Source organism: Oppia nitens, unplaced genomic scaffold (genome assembly GCF_028296485.1).
Source record: "Oppia nitens isolate AA-2021 unplaced genomic scaffold, nextdenovo-longstitch-racon4-pilon3 scaffold18_pilon_pilon_pilon, whole genome shotgun sequence".
Classification (NCBI taxonomy): domain Eukaryota; kingdom Metazoa; phylum Arthropoda; class Arachnida; order Sarcoptiformes; family Oppiidae; genus Oppia; species Oppia nitens.
The window spans coordinates 1790040-1804172 of NW_026533197.1; the positions used below are offsets into that span (position 1 = coordinate 1790040).

The 14133-nt window shown below is 42.8% G+C and overlaps 7 protein-coding genes across 11 annotated transcripts; 3 read left to right on the forward strand and 4 right to left on the reverse strand.

The window, feature by feature from the left end:
• Positions 1–117: 117 nt before the first annotated feature.
• LOC128965729 (short stature homeobox protein 2-like) lies at positions 118–1925 on the reverse strand. The gene is made up of 5 exons (XM_054312481.1): positions 1489–1925; positions 1131–1378; positions 735–792; positions 328–682; positions 118–270 (listed from the first exon to the last, which is right to left on the reverse strand). The coding sequence occupies exons 1-5, from the start codon at positions 1844–1846 to the stop codon at positions 231–233; spliced, it is 1059 nt and encodes a 352-aa protein (XP_054168456.1). The 5' UTR covers positions 1847–1925; the 3' UTR covers positions 118–230.
• A 1312-nt stretch (positions 1926–3237) lies between these two features.
• On the forward strand, positions 3238–4310 carry LOC128965757 (ADP-ribose pyrophosphatase, mitochondrial-like). Its single transcript, XM_054312520.1, has 5 exons — positions 3238–3349; positions 3395–3503; positions 3554–3702; positions 3761–3794; positions 3851–4310. The coding sequence occupies exons 1-5, from the start codon at positions 3286–3288 to the stop codon at positions 4308–4310; spliced, it is 816 nt and encodes a 271-aa protein (XP_054168495.1). The 5' UTR covers positions 3238–3285.
• LOC128965754 (ras-related GTP-binding protein A-like) lies at positions 4255–5736 on the reverse strand. Its single transcript, XM_054312518.1, has 9 exons — positions 5653–5736; positions 5492–5591; positions 5400–5432; positions 5317–5354; positions 5226–5264; positions 4996–5175; positions 4685–4945; positions 4466–4631; positions 4255–4413 (listed from the first exon to the last, which is right to left on the reverse strand). Exons 1-9 carry the CDS (start codon positions 5662–5664, stop codon positions 4316–4318), a joined length of 927 nt encoding a protein of 308 aa, XP_054168493.1. The 5' UTR covers positions 5665–5736; the 3' UTR covers positions 4255–4315.
• Positions 5703–7423, reverse strand: LOC128965751 (SNW domain-containing protein 1-like). Its single transcript, XM_054312512.1, has one exon. It carries the CDS (start codon positions 7366–7368, stop codon positions 5770–5772), a length of 1599 nt encoding a protein of 532 aa, XP_054168487.1. The 5' UTR covers positions 7369–7423; the 3' UTR covers positions 5703–5769.
• On the forward strand, positions 7395–8686 carry LOC128965755 (serine/threonine-protein phosphatase 6 catalytic subunit-like). Its single transcript, XM_054312519.1, has 6 exons — positions 7395–7529; positions 7582–7743; positions 7792–7933; positions 7985–8064; positions 8114–8323; positions 8384–8686. The coding sequence occupies exons 1-6, from the start codon at positions 7458–7460 to the stop codon at positions 8630–8632; spliced, it is 915 nt and encodes a 304-aa protein (XP_054168494.1). The 5' UTR covers positions 7395–7457; the 3' UTR covers positions 8633–8686.
• LOC128965752 (glycosaminoglycan xylosylkinase-like) lies at positions 8641–10172 on the reverse strand. Of its 4 annotated transcripts, XM_054312516.1 has the most exons (5): positions 10074–10172; positions 9543–10017; positions 9247–9482; positions 8970–9195; positions 8641–8921 (listed from the first exon to the last, which is right to left on the reverse strand). In XM_054312516.1, exons 1-5 carry the CDS (start codon positions 10170–10172, stop codon positions 8641–8643), a joined length of 1317 nt encoding a protein of 438 aa, XP_054168491.1. The 4 variants fall into 4 exon arrangements, with proteins under 4 accessions (XP_054168491.1, XP_054168490.1, XP_054168489.1 ...); XM_054312515.1 differs by having other exon boundaries at positions 8641–9195; XM_054312514.1 differs by having other exon boundaries at positions 9247–10017.
• A 19-nt stretch (positions 10173–10191) lies between these two features.
• On the forward strand, positions 10192–14101 carry LOC128965749 (misshapen-like kinase 1). 2 transcript variants are annotated; one of them, XM_054312508.1, is made up of 15 exons: positions 10192–10448; positions 10495–10560; positions 10618–10674; positions 10724–10768; positions 10830–10910; positions 10970–11018; positions 11072–12131; positions 12189–12849; positions 12903–12969; positions 13026–13094; positions 13183–13433; positions 13497–13575; positions 13633–13659; positions 13709–13902; positions 13954–14101. In XM_054312508.1, exons 1-15 carry the CDS (start codon positions 10386–10388, stop codon positions 14035–14037), a joined length of 2853 nt encoding a protein of 950 aa, XP_054168483.1. In that variant the 5' UTR covers positions 10192–10385; the 3' UTR covers positions 14038–14101. The 2 variants fall into 2 exon arrangements, with proteins under 2 accessions (XP_054168483.1, XP_054168484.1); XM_054312509.1 differs by lacking the exon at positions 13026–13094.
• The last annotated feature ends 32 nt before the right edge of the window (positions 14102–14133 follow it).

A 14133-nucleotide genomic window follows, 5' to 3' on the forward strand; every position in this document is an offset into this window, starting at 1 on the left:
AAACAAAGACAGCAAAGAAGTCGGTAATAAAAAGAGATAATAATGTGGTATTGAATCCACAGAAGGAAACCATTAGACAAATTAAAAGAAGGAAACACTCAATAGAGTGGCTAATGATCTGTGAAAATGAAAGACGAAATTGATTTTTGAATTATTTTTAATTCAATTTCTAATGATTTCTACAAAAACTAAAACTAATCCGAGTTTAGGAACAAATATCGCATTTTATTTCATAATCCTAACGCCGCCGCATGTTTTTGAGCTTTTAATCTGAAAACAAAACCATAATTACCACAAAAGACCTAACAATTAGACCGAAATTCAGACCTGAGATCAGCTATTGACGAGTTCTTTGTGTTGAGTCGTTCTGAAGCCAAAAGTGCTGACAAAGAAAACGGTGGATACGGATGACTGACTCCCATTGGAACTCCAAAAAACGGCTGTTGAGAGGCGTGAGCCGCCACGGCTGCCGCGTAGTGATGGGCGGCCGTCAACAAGTCACTGTTGGCGCTCAGATACGGCATGTAATGCGAGGCGAGCGGTGCGGGCAAAGCGGCGGCAGAAAGTCGGTCGTGAGCGGAAGCGATGCGTGGAGTGGGCGAACTCGTGACGCTTATGTATGGAGCGATTCGCGAAGATTCGATGGGAATGGTTGTTGTGGTAGTGGTGGCCATCATTAGGTCTGAAAAGAGTTGCGATTAAAGGATTGTTGGTTTGATTGTGTGTTTACTCACTCTTCTGGATCTGCGATTCATGTTTTCGACATTTGGCTCTTCTGTTCTGAAACCAGACCTATATTTGGAAAGCATTTCATTTGAATCTCTCTTTTAATTAATTCAGTGTTAAGTAATTGGTTTTTATTGAATGGTATTATAAATAGACATAAAATGAATGAAAATCTCTTAACAATTATGTAAATTCTTTTGTGAATTAAATAAACATTTATTGCATTTTCAAATCAAATCAGACTTTTGTTATTTCGCTTCAATTTTTTTGATAACTTTTCAATCTTTTGAATCTTTTGATGGATTCTTTGCTCATTATTTAGACACAAATTTCATACGAATGAAGACATGATTTTTTCATTCAAACTCTCCTATAATTAGATTATTTACAAACGCGTGCCTCACCTGAACCCTGGCCTCAGATAAGCCTAACCGCTGAGAGAGTTCTTCTCGCATGAAGGCATCCGGATAATGTGTTTCGTCGAAGAGTCGTTCCAATTCGTTGAGTTGATCCAACGTGAAGTTGGTTCGACTTCTGCGTTGTTTTGCCGTTTTTCCAGTTTCACAGCTGCGGCTCGAGTCGTCCGCTCGACACTCGCCTCCCGACTCGAGAGTGCTTTCGCTGCGCGGCTCGCGCTTCGTCTCGACGGCGCCTAACAAATGACAAATGTTTTCAATTTGCCAAAGAAGTCACGTCCGAACAAACGCGTGACTCAAACCAAATGACAGGTTCGTGATGTTCGCGCAGTCAGAAAGGTCTTACCTGTGGACTGACTGTTGTCTGTGTCTTCAGAATCTTCGGCTGTGATGTCTTCGGGATCAGATCCACGACTCATCACTGAACTGCTTCTTAAAGTCACTTTTGAAGGCGAAGAACACAACTGTTCCTCAGATGATGACAAAGACGTTCTAAATATTGGCCATCCAGATAGAGAAGCGCCGTTTAGTCGTTGGACAACCGAATGGAGTGCCGAATGCTGACCCGAATGCGGACTTCGGAAAAGCGGAACACAAGGGAAGGAGGCGGCGGTGGCAGAAGAGAAGAAGGCCGTTGTTGTCGTGATTGGCGCTGAAATGGAGTCCGTAAATGATTTGGACACAAATTCCGTCAACTCTTCCATTAGATCACAGTCTAAGAGATAATTGATTGGAAATCTCGATTCAAGGCTTTATTGCATTATCCGTTGCTTTATTGATGTCTAAGAGAGAGAAACGGATCTCTTTTATAGCACACATCCACTAATCTGATTATAGCTCCCCTCTTCACTCCGCCCACAAACCATCCAATTGGCTAACCATTGGAACACAAGCAGACATCAGTTGACAAAGTGGTGGAAGTACTAGAAGTGATCCAATCAGAGAACTAATATTCATATTAAGTCAACAAATTAATTGACTTCTCGCCTATTGTTTTCCAAATCAATGCCAATTGAGAAACGACTGAATTTAATTAATAAGAGTCTCTTTTGTGTCAAACATATTCTCAATCAGTTTTCATCTCTCTGTCCCTCTTTTTCAGCTTTTTTGAGTGCTTTTTGACGTAAAAATTTTGTAGACATTTATCACATTAAAAAATCGACACTTTTTACGACTACTTTTGGATGTCAAAAAGCTTTGATATTATTTATATATTACTTTAAAATTGAAAAGCATTTTAATAGAGATATGAAAAAAATGAAACAAAGAGAGAGAGAGAGACAAACAGAGAGAGAAAGAGATGACAAATGAATGCAAATTTGCTCTATTATTGAACGCTTCGTTGAATATTAAGGCAATTATTGTGTAAATATTTGTCGAAAAGAAAGAGTTTAAAAGCTTAATAGAAATGCATTGAAAGTGACTTTAATTGAAATATAAAAGCATTGAATAACAAAATTTCATTTTATTGCAAATCATTAGGCAGTCATCGGAGCGCATGAAGAGACCATTAAATGAGAGAGAATATAGTCTTCTAATTGTCTCACATTTGGATGCATTTTAAGATCGGGACGTGAAGTGACAAATGGCCACTTAGTGGCGCAAAGACACTGAAAGACACTCTCTTATGGCATTTGAAAGCTTTCAGAGAAAAGTATCGAAAAAAGAAATTTAATGAAAGTTTAAATAAACAAAACATTTGATCGTTGATTGCGACCATCGCTTCCACGTCTTTGTTTGCCATTTCAATTACAAGACAGAGCTTCCAATCACCCGATATTTGTCTTTCTTATAACACATTCATTACGCTATTAATCAGATACACAACAATTTGAATTACAAATTACAACTCAAATACAGTGTAGAAAGCATTGCCTCGGGATTGACAGCAATGGCACAAATCATACAATTAACAGAACAGGGCTTAGGGTTAGTCATGGAGAGGGAGAGGGAGTGGAGTGGAGTCGAGTCGAGTGAAGGGAGACTTAGAGTGCAGTACTGTATGTAATACTATGTATACTATTGTATAGTAATGTTGTAATACATTGTAGTAATAAATCGCTAATTGAGTGAAGAGAGGGTCACTCAAAGCAGGCTTCACTGCACACAACAAATGCATTGCAAGAAAGCAGACAATCATTGAATGGCAAACATATTGTCAACAATTGTCTTCATTTGGCGTTCATTTCGATTCCCAATGACTTCTTGTAAGTCAAGTCTGAAAATGCATTTCAAAACATCTCTTCTTTCAGATAGAGTTCCCAAAGACAAGACTTGCTGGTCAGTGGATTGGCCACAATACGCACCGACGGCTTACGAGATAGACTTGACAGACAAGAGTTGGGCGGATCCGTCCATCGGGTAATACAACAAACAATTAGATCTGATGTCTGAAGTTTGTTTTGTGACAGAAACGCGAGTTTTCAGCCGAAATGGAATCAAATGGACGGACGGATTGATCGTCGAAGTCATCAAAACATTTACGTCATAAAAGACGGATTTCCTTTGAATCCTTTGGGAAGAACTGGTGTTTGTTTACGCGGAGTATTGGGTCGTTGGGGTAAATCAGTTGCAAAATCTCTTGAATGTCTTTAATTAGTGTATTGTCTGTTGAAAAGGTCCGAATCATGCCGTCGACGCCATTGTCACGCAGTAATTCTGTTTATTGTAAATCTCAAAATAATTGTCTTTTTTTTGTCACCGAAAAGATGGAAACGCGATCTCAATAATCGAATTCAAATCCACGAAACAACAAACAAACCGATTCTCGAGTTTGTGGCCATAAAACGACGCGATACTGGCCAGTGGGCAATTCCCGGCGGTTTTGTTGAATCAGGCGAAAGTGTGGACACAACTCTCGAACGAGAATTCCTGGAAGAGGCTGCAGCCGAAGCGGATACCGAAACAGTGGTCAGAATTAGACGATTGTTTGAATCGGGAGAAGAAGTTTGCAGAGAATGCGTTAAAGATCCGCGAAATACAGACAACGCGTGGATCGAAACTGTTGTCAAACTGTTCCATTGGGAAGACGCGCGGCCATTGCGATTGCGTGCCGGTGACGACGCGGTGGGCGCCGAATGGCGTCAAATTGACTCAAATCTGGATTTATATGCGAATCATTTGGACTTTATTTCACGCGCTTCGGAGCGCTTCGGCGGACACTTTTAAATAAATCAATGATTTCTTGGAAACGCCTGCGCATTGCGAACGCCTTCTAACTTCTCAAAGTGTTTGCGCGAATTGCGAATATTGATGAGAGTTGCGGCCGAAGCTGCGGATCAATTGGTCTTTAGTTTGGAATCGGAGACGGTTTCAATACTCACGAATAGACGGATCAGACATTATGACCATTACGTAAGTGTTTGGAGTGAATCCATCGATAAAAGCAGCGAAATTCGTGTTTTTGACTTCCATTGACTGGAACTGAGCCGCAAGTTTAGAACAACTCAGTTTAAACTGTTTTATTATGTTTGACACCTTCTCGAAGCGCTGAAGAAGAGACGACAGTTAGTTTCGTTGTAATAGTTTTGTTCGGCACTCACGTGGACATCGCGGTGTGGTTTTCGTTGACAATAAGAAATGACAAGAAAAGTCGCTCTTTCGAATAACAACACTTCGTCCGCGTCTATTATGTCCGCAAAATGACGTAAATGTTTCTCCAATTCGTGGACATTTGGGATCAAAGTATAGACAATTGTTGACCACGCTTTGTATAGCGTTTCATCCCAAATAGATGTCCGAAAACAGGTGCAATCCAAAGGACGGGATAACCGTTTTAAATCAGTTTCGCGTTCTTTAAAAATCTACAAAAACAACAAATCAGTGGAAAATACAAGAACCGAACCTTTCTGACCAGTTCTCGCTGATCCTCTTGAACTAAATCCATTTTATGAATCAAACAAAAGATCTTTGTTTCGGGAGAAAACTGAAGAATGGCTTCCAAACAGGACTGATAGTAATGCATGTCTTTTTCAAGTTCTCGCGATTCGACGTCAAAAACATAAATCAAAACTTCAACGTTTCGGAAGATATTCTGAAAAATCAAGTTTTAATGAAAGACTAAAACACGAGAAAAGAAAAGACCTCTCTTTGAGCGGCGAAATAGTTCTCCATAAAGGCTTCCTTCGAAACAAACAGTTTTAGAAACAAAACAATATTTGTTTGTCTTAAATACCTGTCCGCCACAATCCCATAAATTCAACACAAGATTTCCTATAAAAAACGTTTTTAGAGAAGAACTGGAGATCAAAAACATACCCAAGAATCTGACGTGAGAGTGCTCGACATCGACTGCAAGAAATTTGATTAATTCATTGATTAATTRATTGATTAATTGATTCATTGATTACTGGTTGCGCCGAGTCTTCGGGTGTCTCTCGCGATGTAATTGGCAAATATAATGGAACGCATACTTGTCTTTCCCGAACCACTCTTTCCCATGAGAAGCACCTAAAACACAGAATCTATAAGATGTGGTCATCGGTCGACCCGAAGGCCAAACGAAAGAAACCTTTTTCTTCATTTTGAATCGTTTTCGTTGTTTAATATCAAAACAAAAATACAATAATTGAACGACAGATGGCTCTCAAAGTGTTTTCAATGAATTTATTTAAAAAATGAAAATTATTTAATCTTTGCGTCTTTTGTGACTATTTTTCGGATCCATTGATGACTCTTCAGTTCTTTTACTTGATTTTTTCACTTCAGTCAAGAATTTATCCAAACCAAACGGATCTTCTTCTTCCTGTTTTTCGAACTGCACGGGTCCATCGCGTCTGGCATTTCTGTCTGTTCCGGAAAACTCTTTGTCGGGAACAAAGCGTTGAGTGTTGGCCAACGCGTCGATGTCATCGTTGGTCAACAGATCTTCATTTGCCGTTTTTGACGGTCTATAAAGTGTTTGTGAGACGACTTGGTTGGAACGCCACGGTTTATCATAAACGCCATAATCGTCTTCTTCTGCGAATCCACTGGAAAGTCCTTTCGATTGATTGAATAATCGCGAATCGAACTGAACTTCTGACTGTCCTGAGCGTGGATTAGCCACTCCCAGAGCAATCTGTTCGCTGATATCACGTTCACGTTGTCTTTCAAGACGCGACCGTTTGTCAGGCGCTGCTCTCTGCAAATTGCGTTCTCGTTGTCGATCTTTATGTCTTTCGTGACGAATGTTATGTCTTTCGCGTTCATCGTGTGTTCCGTCGGGAGATTCGGCCCGAATACCGGCGCGTTCTTCCCGAGCGCGTTGAGCCAAAGCCCTTAAGTGGTCTTCTTTTTTTTCCTTTTCCTTTTGCGCTAATTTGCGTTCCATTTGAGCTCTCATTTCGACGGCTTCTCTCGCTTTTCTGTCCGCAACGTAAAGAGCTTCAGAAAGTTTCGCGAAATTCTCGTTTATATGTGTTTGTTGTAAACCACGCCCATCGGCCGCCAAACGTTTGTCTAAAGGAATGGTATATCCTTTTGCGTTCTTCCAGTTCGAAATACACGGAGGAATACGCCATTCCTGTTGTTCCCGAACAGACACCTTACGCGTCGGTGAATGCATGACCGGTGGCGGTGGCGAAGGAGGCGCTTGAGGGATCTTCTGATTGATTTTGAACTTCGGCGGTTCCAATGGATCTCTTTGTACTTCAACCAAACGAATTATTCGCTGTTCAGATCCCGAACCGAAATCCGCTCCCGAACCCGACGGTGTGTATCGAATATACTGAGCTGATCCCGTTTTGTCCGCATGTCTGACGGGAAGTGCGGCCGAGATCTTGGTTTGAGTTAATCTTTGTAAAGCAAGTCTCGTCTCTTCAGTTGTTTTATTAATGAATTCTTCGTCTGGTTTTTCAAGAACCGAATCGTCGCGAACTTCTTGTGGTAACAGATCTTGTAGTTTATGATAAATGACTTTGTCTTGAATGGACGCTCCCTGACGTAATAAAGCGTCGAATTTGATTTCTCCGCGTGAATCCAATTCAACAGACAATGCATTACTCGTGACATCGACTTTGCGTCCCATATCTAACGGGAACTGTGCGATTGGTATTTCGGGAAATGCACCACCATCTGAGCCGAAATCCAATTGACATCGAGGAATCCATCCGGATCTACTACCGTATGGCGGAATACGGGAATCGCAAGTGGCGACTGCGGATGAAGTCACGGCAACAGCGACAGGACGTGACTGTGACGTCACGTGTTTCGGCGGCGGCAAAGAAGTCGAAAGAAAAGAAGACATTTCTCGAGACAATTGACGACAAAAGTGTTGTTTTTCTTGTTTAAGACATAAATAACGTTTTGAGACGTCATTGACGACAAGTGAGCGAAATGACAGAGCGTTTGGACGAATGGATCTGTTGGGCGAAGAACTGCCAGTATTTACCCGAAAATGACTTCAAAGTAAGTCTCGTTGCGATTGTTTTAAGATGTTATCAATAGATTGTATGTTTAGGTTTTGTGTGACATTGTTTGCCAAATATTAGTGGAAGAAAGCAATGTTCAGCCCGTGTCGACTCCGGTCACAGTTTGCGGTGACATTCACGGCCAGTTCTACGACTTGGAGCAATTGTTCCGAACGGGAGGACCCCTTCCCGACACTAATTATGTTTTTTTGGTCGGTTTTTCTTCACAATTGTTTCAATTAATTGGAATCTATTTTTAGGGAGATTTTGTTGATCGCGGATATTATTCTCTCGAGACGTTAACCCGATTGTTGACTTTGAAGGCCAAATATCCGCATAAAATAACTCTTTTGAGAGGAAATCACGAGAGCAGACAAATCACACAAATCTACGGATTTTACGGTTTGTTTCAATCAATTAATCCATAAATCAATTGAAATCTTTGTTTTTCAGACGAATGTCTCACTAAATACGGAAACGCAAACGCGTGGAAATATTGTCAGAAAGTCTTCGATCTCCTCAACATCGCAGCCGTCAGTCTTAATCTTAATTAGTCTTAATCTGACCGCGTCTTCCCAACAGGTCATTGACGGTCGCATTCTGTGTGTTCACGGCGGACTTTCGCCTGAAATCAATGCTTTGGATCAAATCCGAACTCTGGAACGCAATCAGGAGATCCCATATAAAGGAGCCTTTTGTGACCTTGTTTGGTCTGATCCCGAGGAGGTTGACACGTGGGCAATGAGTCCTCGTGGTGCGGGATGGTTGTTTGGAGCGCGCGTTACTCATGAGGTAAAGCATTAGAGATTGAAATGAAGATTAGATTTGAGTTTTGTTTTGATTTGATTATAGTTTATGGCATTAAATGGTTTGGATTTGTTGTGTCGCGCGCATCAATTGGTCCAAGAAGGATTCAAATACATGTTTGACGACAAACTCGTGACCGTTTGGTCGGCTCCTAATTACTGCTATCGATGCGCTAATGTGGCCGCTGTCCTCTCCTTCACCGATGCGCATACTCGTGAGGCCAAGATCTTTAGCGCAGTTCCCGATTCTGAGCGCGTAATTCCTCCGCGAAATGTTTGTCCGTATTTCCTATAAATAAAGTCTTATTTTGCAAAAACGTGTCGAAAACCTTTGGTTTCTAAACAAAACTCGACGGCAGCCAATACGCGCCGAGCACGCACGTCCAGAGCTGACAAATGCTCACGTGTCAAAAGAGGCCAAAGCGCGTCATCCGATAACAGGTATTGAACGGCGTGTGAAAGCGGTAAAGCGGCCACAAGACGCAAACGCGCGACAGTTGATCGACGCACGTGACAACATTGTAATAAAGGGTAAAGAATCGACAGTTCGTGAAAATCGGGATTTCCAAAGCTCTTCCCGTTGTCTAAGAATAGATCAATAATTCGATTGGAAAACAGATTCCAAATCTTACCGATCAATAGAACCGCTGAATTGGGAACGTCTTTGAAGACCTCGTAATGATGTCGGTCAGCATTGCCGATCAAAAAGTCCAGAATTGACGCATCGATCAGATCCAGAAGTCGCGGACGCAAAGCAACGCGTTTTAAGACTTTGTCGCAGAACTCGGCGTCAGTTTCCCAAAGAGCGGAAACTCCCGATCGATAAGTTCGTTGCCACGGATGTCTTACACGCTGTAACTGAACAGAGAGTCAGAGAAAGACAGAGAGAGACAAAACGAGAGACTAAACCTTGAATTTTGCCGGAAGTAAGAGATGAACGGATCCTTCAAGATAACCACTGGAATCACAACAAACCGCATCCGATGGACTGCAAAAGTGACAGTCGCCATAAAAACAAGAATCATTGAGAAAAGTGGACGATAATCCCGGAGTGGCAACCGATCGAAGTTCAGAATCGATGTGAAGACGTCGTGAAGAAACAACAGGTGCCGAACGCAGAGATAGAAGACGTGACACGTGAAAGGCTGAAGAATAGAAGGATAGAAGACGAAKAAGAAATGAATTGGTTTTCGGGTGAATATTACCGACTATTTCTCCGTTATGACGGTCAGCCCCGCCGTAAATGCCGTCAACAATAAAATCGCGAGAATAGCGTTTGGGTTTGAATAGAACGCGTTGACCGCCTTCTAAGTCAAGCAATACTTTCAATTGAGTTCCCGAACGACTCACGTCTGCACGTGACACACGTGCTCGCGATAAAGTCGACAAAACGAGTCCCAAAAGAGTCGCGTTTTCCGGCAAAACGGCGCGCGCTGTGACCCACGACTGCGCGACTGTCCAAACACGCGACGGATCGACGTCTGTTTGGTCGACGCGAAGTTCGCTTTTGAGTTTCGACAACAGAGACAGCGCTTCTTGTGAGACATTTAAAGACATGGCGTCGGCTTTGGAAGCGATTCGGGAAACAATGTCCGCAGAAATGGCTTTTTTTGTTTGATTTTTGATTCGAATTTCAGAAAACGGAAGAATAATTAAAGTTGTTTTCGGAGTTTGTTTTGACTGAAAAAGAGATGAAATGAAGAAAAAGACAATAAAAGACAAAGAAGAAGACAAACCTCGGAGTCGTCGAAGAAAACGACGAAATATAAGACAAAAGATGCCAAAGATAAACAACATAACAGAAGAGTGGACACAATTCGTGTCTTTAAACGCATCTCTGATTGTCTTGAGTTGTGATTCGAGTGTAAAGACAATGGTTTGTCATTGAAGACGACATTCGGTTAATCGGAGGCCAAAAGCGGTCGAGTTTTGAGTTGTTTTAGTCGTTCATTGACTTTGCGTTCATTGACTGCTATTTCAGCGCAGACTCACAGCGAAGGGTGTGTTTGCGTTGGCTTTCATTTTGACCAAAAATCAGACCAAAAATCATGGCCTTAACCCAGCCGTCGGTCAATTGCAGTCTCGATGACATCGATCTCAACGCTCTTAAGGTATGTCTTGTTCTAAAAGACTATTTCTTATTGGAATTCTTCAAAGGATCCGGCGGGCATCTTTGAACTCATCGAAGTCGTCGGAAACGGCACTTATGGCCAAGTCTACAAAGTATTTCTATTTGCTATTGTCTTGTTGTTATCTGATCCATTGTCTGTCTATCTGTAGGGAAGACACACGAAGACGGGCCAATTGGCCGCTATTAAGATCATGGATGTGACGGAAGTGAGTGTTCAGTGATTAATGGCTTGATTTGACATTTGGTGTGTTTTAGGATGAAGAAGAGGAAATCAAACTCGAGATCAATGTCTTGAAAAAGGTTTGTCTGCTTTGCTTTGATCCAATCTGATCCAATCTGATCCAATCTGATTGTCTAATAGTATTCGCATCATCGCAATATTGCCACTTATTACGGAGCTTTCATCCACAAGAGTCCGCCGGGAAAAGACGACAAGCTTTGGGTTTGTTTTCTAACTATAAATCTTGAAACTATAGCTCACTGTTTGTTATCTATTGTCAGCTCGTGATGGAATACTGTGGAGCTGGATCTGTCACGGATCTGGTCAAATGTGAGTTCATTCTTGAGTTCATCAGTTATTCTAATTATCAGTTCTAATGACAGCAACAAAAGGCCAGTCTTTGCGTGAAGAATGGATTGCTTACGTTTGTCGCGAGATTCTTCGCGGTCTTTCGCATTTACACGCCAATAAGATAATACATCGCGATATTAAAGGACAGAACGTGTTGTTAACCGATAATGCCGAAGTCAAGTTAGTCGACTTCGGAGTTTCCGCACAACTCGACAGAACTATTGGCCGAAGAAATACATTCATAGGAACGCCATATTGGATGGCACCTGAAGTTATTGCGTGCGATGAGAATCCGGATGCGACTTATGATAACCGATCCGATCTGTGGTCTCTCGGCATAACGGCTCTGGAAATGGCGGAGAATACGCCGCCATTGTGTGATTTGCATCCAATGCGAGCGTTGTTTTTGATTCCGCGAAATCCGCCCCCGCGTCTTAAGTCGAAGAAATGGTGTAAAAAGTTTCAGAGTTTTATTGAAACTGTTTTAGTGAAGGATTATCAACAAAGACCGTACACGGATCAGCTGTTGAAACATCCGTTTATCAGAGATCAGCCGACAGAGAGACAAGTGAGGATTCAGCTCAAGGATCACATTGATCGGGTCAGAAAACATAAACGGCAGGATTCAGATCCCAGATTCCAACATTCCGACGACGAAGACGACCTCTTGCCAATCCCTGCTCCCGATGAACCACGTGATGACACTCTTCGCCGCAACGATCGAACTCTGACGTCAGCACCGGCCGGACCCTCACGTGACCATCCCGCTAACCGGCCACTGCCCGTTCCGCCGAGTCGTGTTATAACAGTTCCGGAGTTACCGCCGCCGTCGAAGCCATTGCCACCAGTTCCCGATGAGAAAAAGCCGCGGAATTCTGCTCTTTTTAAAGTTGCATCTCAAATGCAAAGACCCGAAGATCTGGACGTTTTAGCGGCTCAACTCAACGAACTCGGAGCTAATGGTCAACAAAGAGACCGAAGACGCGATCGTCAAAAACCGAACAACGATTCCGACGATTCGGACGAAGAAATCGAAGATTCGAGAACAAGAAATGACGGAACTCTTCTCGCCTCTGATCCGCCACGACCTCTGTAAGCTTGTCTTCTTCTTTGACCTTTCACCTCTCTCTCTAAATGACCTTTTCTTAGTCCGGGAGCTGTTCCGCCGAACCGGCCTCTTCCGCCGCCTCCTGTCGACGCCCAACCTCCAAGCAAACCTCTTCCGCCGATTCCACGCGAAGACAACGACGGAACTCTTGTGTTGCGTCGCTTAAACGGCGCGTCGGAAGCGGATCAACGCGCCGGCGCAGTTCCGGATCTGTTGTCACAACACGTGCCGTCAGAACAACGCGCGGACGAAGTGTCGGCTCTTTTGATGCAATTCCGTCAGTCTTCGGGAGCGCCGACGCCGATTTCGCAATTGCAGAACAAACAACGCTCTTTCTTGACGTTCGGTTTCTCAGCCGGCGGTCCGACTCCGAGTCCGCGTCGCGAATCGCATGTCAACGTGAATGTTCCGAATGCGGCGGCCGATACGCCCGAAATACGCAAATACAAGAAGCGATTCAATTCGGAAGTGTTGTGTGCAGCGCTTTGGGGTGTCAATCTTCTGATCGGAACCGAAAACGGATTAATGCTTCTTGACCGAAGCGGACAAGGCAAAGTCTATCAACTGATATCTCGAAGACGATTCCAACAAATGGAGGTTCTCGAGGGACAGAACATCTTGATTACGATTTCGGGCAAAAAAGCAAGAGTTCGCGTTTATTACTTGTCCTGGCTCAAAAGCAAAATCATTAGAACCGATGGCGTGAGTATTCTTTTCCCGATTCTTTGCTTTCATTGATTGATTTGTTTATTCAGCAAATTGAGAAACGGTCTGGATGGGTCAATGTCGGTGATCTTCAAGGAGCCATTCATTTCAAAATCGGTTAGTCTTTTCAATCTTTCTCTTTCTCTCATTATCTGTCTGTCCATTGCTGCCAGTGGTGTGGCTGATCCCACAACACGTGTCGAAGGACTGGGAAAACACGTTTCGTATTTGGAGTGGAAACGGTCTGTCTGTCTGTTCTTCTTCTGTGTCCTCTTCAGCCACATCCCGAGCACACAATCTTCTCTTTTCTGACAATTGTTTGTTTTCCAGTCAAATACGAACGGATCAAGTTCCTCGTCATTGCTCTTCGTGATAGCGTCGAGATCTACGCGTGGGCGCCAAAACCTTATCATAAATTCATGGCTTTCAAGTCATTCGCAGAACTCGTCCACAAACCACTTCTTGTAGACATGACTATCGAAGAAGGCATTCGTCTTAAAGTCATTTACGGATCCACTCATGGCTTTCACGCCGTTGACCTCGACTGCGGTGCTGTCTATGACATATACGTCCCGACACACGTCAGTATTGACCTTTGACACACACACACACACACTCTCTCTGACCTTTGTTTCTGACCTCAGACCCAGACGCCGATTACTCCGCACACAATCATAACTTTGCCGAACTCTAAAGGTCTTCAACTGCTTCTCTGTTACGACAGTAAGTGTCGTTCAATTGAATTGTTGTCCATTTGTTAAAAATGCCGTTTCTTTGCAGACGAAGGCGTTTACGTCAATACTTACGGTTTGTCCGCATTTTGTATGCGTTTTTCGTTCTAATGATTTGTTTTTAGGAAAAGTGAGTAAAAATATAGTTTTGCAATGGGGAGAAATGCCAACTTCGGTCGCATTCATCGGCACCGGACAAATCATGGGTTGGGGTAATAAAGCCATCGAAATCAGAGGCGTCGAAACCGGACATTTAGACGGAGTTTTTATGCATAAAAAAGCCCAAAAACTCAAGTTCTTATGCGAACGAAACGACAAGGTTTTCACCATTTTTTCATTCATTCATTCATTCATTGGTTTTGCTTCTCAGGTCTTCTTCTCGTCGGCCAAAAGCGGTTCTTCGTGTCAGATCTACTTTATGACACTGAATAAGCCGGGAATGGCCAATTGGTAATCAATTGGTAATCAATGGGCGACCAATTGGTGGCGAATTTTCGCTCAATTTCTTACTTTTTGTAAAATAAAATTTCATTCTTATTATAAGAGTTTT

Bases quoted from the DNA above. Each gene is read 5' to 3' on its own strand.
- LOC128965751 (XM_054312512.1), bottom strand. From the start codon at position 7,368: ATGTCTTCTTTTCTTTCGACTTCTTTGCCGCCGCCGAAACACGTGACG.
- LOC128965757 (XM_054312520.1), top strand. From the start codon at position 3,286: ATGGCAAACATATTGTCAACAATTGTCTTCATTTGGCGTTCATTTCGA. The intron at 3,703-3,760 runs GTAAATCAGTTG...TCTGTTGAAAAG, and splicing joins CGGAGTATTGGGTCGTTGGG to GTCCGAATCATGCCGTCGAC. The intron at 3,795-3,850 runs GTAATTCTGTTT...GTCACCGAAAAG, and splicing joins GTCGACGCCATTGTCACGCA to ATGGAAACGCGATCTCAATA.
- LOC128965729 (XM_054312481.1), bottom strand. From the start codon at position 1,846: ATGGAAGAGTTGACGGAATTTGTGTCCAAATCATTTACGGACTCCATT. The intron at 793-1,130 runs GTGAGGCACGCG...TTCCAAATATAG, and splicing joins TATCTGAGGCCAGGGTTCAG to GTCTGGTTTCAGAACAGAAG. The intron at 271-327 runs GTCTGAATTTCG...TTTTGTTTTCAG, and splicing joins TCGTCAATAGCTGATCTCAG to ATTAAAAGCTCAAAAACATG.
- LOC128965754 (XM_054312518.1), bottom strand. The intron at 5,355-5,399 runs GTATGTTTTTGA...CGTTTTTTATAG, and splicing joins CTCTCACGTCAGATTCTTGG to GAAATCTTGTGTTGAATTTA. The intron at 5,176-5,225 runs GTCTTTTCTTTT...TTGATTTTTCAG, and splicing joins ATTTCGCCGCTCAAAGAGAG to AATATCTTCCGAAACGTTGA.
- LOC128965749 (XM_054312508.1), top strand. From the start codon at position 10,386: ATGGCCTTAACCCAGCCGTCGGTCAATTGCAGTCTCGATGACATCGAT. The intron at 10,561-10,617 runs GTATTTCTATTT...GTCTATCTGTAG, and splicing joins CTTATGGCCAAGTCTACAAA to GGAAGACACACGAAGACGGG. The intron at 12,850-12,902 runs GTGAGTATTCTT...TTGTTTATTCAG, and splicing joins AAATCATTAGAACCGATGGC to CAAATTGAGAAACGGTCTGG.
- LOC128965755 (XM_054312519.1), top strand. From the start codon at position 7,458: ATGACAGAGCGTTTGGACGAATGGATCTGTTGGGCGAAGAACTGCCAG. The intron at 7,744-7,791 runs GTCGGTTTTTCT...ATCTATTTTTAG, and splicing joins ACACTAATTATGTTTTTTTG to GGAGATTTTGTTGATCGCGG. The intron at 8,065-8,113 runs GTCAGTCTTAAT...TCTTCCCAACAG, and splicing joins ATCTCCTCAACATCGCAGCC to GTCATTGACGGTCGCATTCT.